The sequence below is a fragment of the Varroa destructor genome, unplaced genomic scaffold, assembly GCF_002443255.2.
Source record: "Varroa destructor unplaced genomic scaffold, Vdes_3.0 BEIS01000007.1, whole genome shotgun sequence".
NCBI lineage: Eukaryota > Metazoa > Arthropoda > Arachnida > Mesostigmata > Varroidae > Varroa > Varroa destructor.
The window spans coordinates 23,935,680-23,937,065 of record NW_019211460.1 but is presented as its reverse complement, the minus strand read 5'-3'; the positions used below and the strand labels follow the sequence as shown (position 1 = coordinate 23,937,065).

At 44.3% G+C, this 1,386-nt stretch overlaps 1 protein-coding gene across 1 annotated transcript; it reads left to right on the top strand.

Annotated features, from left to right (window-relative positions):
- Positions 1 to 269: 269 nt before the first annotated feature.
- On the top strand, positions 270 to 1,046 carry LOC147754473 (chitin deacetylase 1-like). Its single transcript, XM_086975057.1, has one exon. The coding sequence runs from the start codon at positions 270 to 272 to the stop codon at positions 1,044 to 1,046; it is 777 nt and encodes a 258-aa protein (XP_086831183.1).
- Positions 1,047 to 1,386: the final 340 nt, after the last annotated feature.

Below are 1,386 nucleotides of genomic sequence, written 5' to 3'. Positions count from 1 at the left end.
AGAACTAGGAGAACTTAAATACGACAGAGCATATTTGTAAGCCACTCTTACTAACTGCACAGAAACATTACTTATTTTTTACAGTAATGATACACGACTGTTAACGTTTTACTGTAAAGGCTCAGTGTATTAATTTAAACTAGAACAAGAATGTCCGTTAGTAGTTAATGTTTACCTCTAACGGCTACGTTCATTTTTTTAACTCCCACAGCCATAAGCACGATGAGAAGTACTGGTCAGAAGCATCTGCCGAAACCTGGGCGAAGGAAATGGCTGGAGTGCGTCTGATTATGGAACGGTTCTCTAACATCACTGATAATTCTATAGTGGGAGTTAGAGCGCCCTATCTTCGAGTAGGAGGCAACAACCAGTTCTTCATGATGGAGCAGCAAGCCTTCTTTTATGACTCAACAATCGCCGCCCCGCTTTCAAATCCACCCCTGTGGCCATACACTCTTTATTTTCGTATGCCTCACAAGTGTCACGGAAATGGGCAAAATTGTCCCTCACGCTCGCACGCTGTGTGGGAGATGGTGATGAATGAGCTGGATCGTCGTGACGACCCGTCCTTCGACGAAGAACTTGCTGGTTGCGCTATGGTAGACGCCTGCTCGAACATTATTTCAGGCGAACAGTTCTACAACTTCCTGAACCACAACTTCGAAAGGCACTACAAGACGAATCGCGCCCCACTAGGTCTGTACTTTCACGCCGGCTGGCTCAAGCTTAATCCCGATTATATAGAGTCATTCCTCCAGTGGATTGACGAGGTGCTCGCCAAGAACGACGTCTACTTCGTAACGATGACGCAGGTACTGGATTGGATCCAAAAGCCAACCGATATTACTGGGGTCCGTGACTTCGCCCCATGGAAGGCCAAGTGCGATGTCAAGGGCCAACCCCTTTGTTCTCTACCCAATGCCTGCCCATTGACAACCAGAGAGCTTCCCGGTGAAACCATCCGTTTACATACTTGCGTCGAGTGCCCACAAAACTATCCTTGGCTGGAGGATCCCACTGGAGACTACTATGCCTTTAAGAAATGAAAGGCTTTATTAAAACGTTTGAACAGCCGCAATGCACAACTTGTTCTCGTTGTTAAAGTAGGACTTATTTTTCTGTCCGCTATACCGTAATGAGCAGGAACTGAACGTGAACAAGACAGTATCAAACGGCAGAGCGCCGTAAATAACAATTTAAACCAACACAAACGATACCTGCAGTGATCAAATGCATGCGATAACGATAGTTATTATTTAACCGTAATTCTTTTAATATATATTATGTACTATGATTTTACTATATAATTTTGCAATATAATTACCCAGCTTTACAGCCAGGCCGTAGGGAACGAAAATCGCTTTTTGCAATTGGTACATAACAACA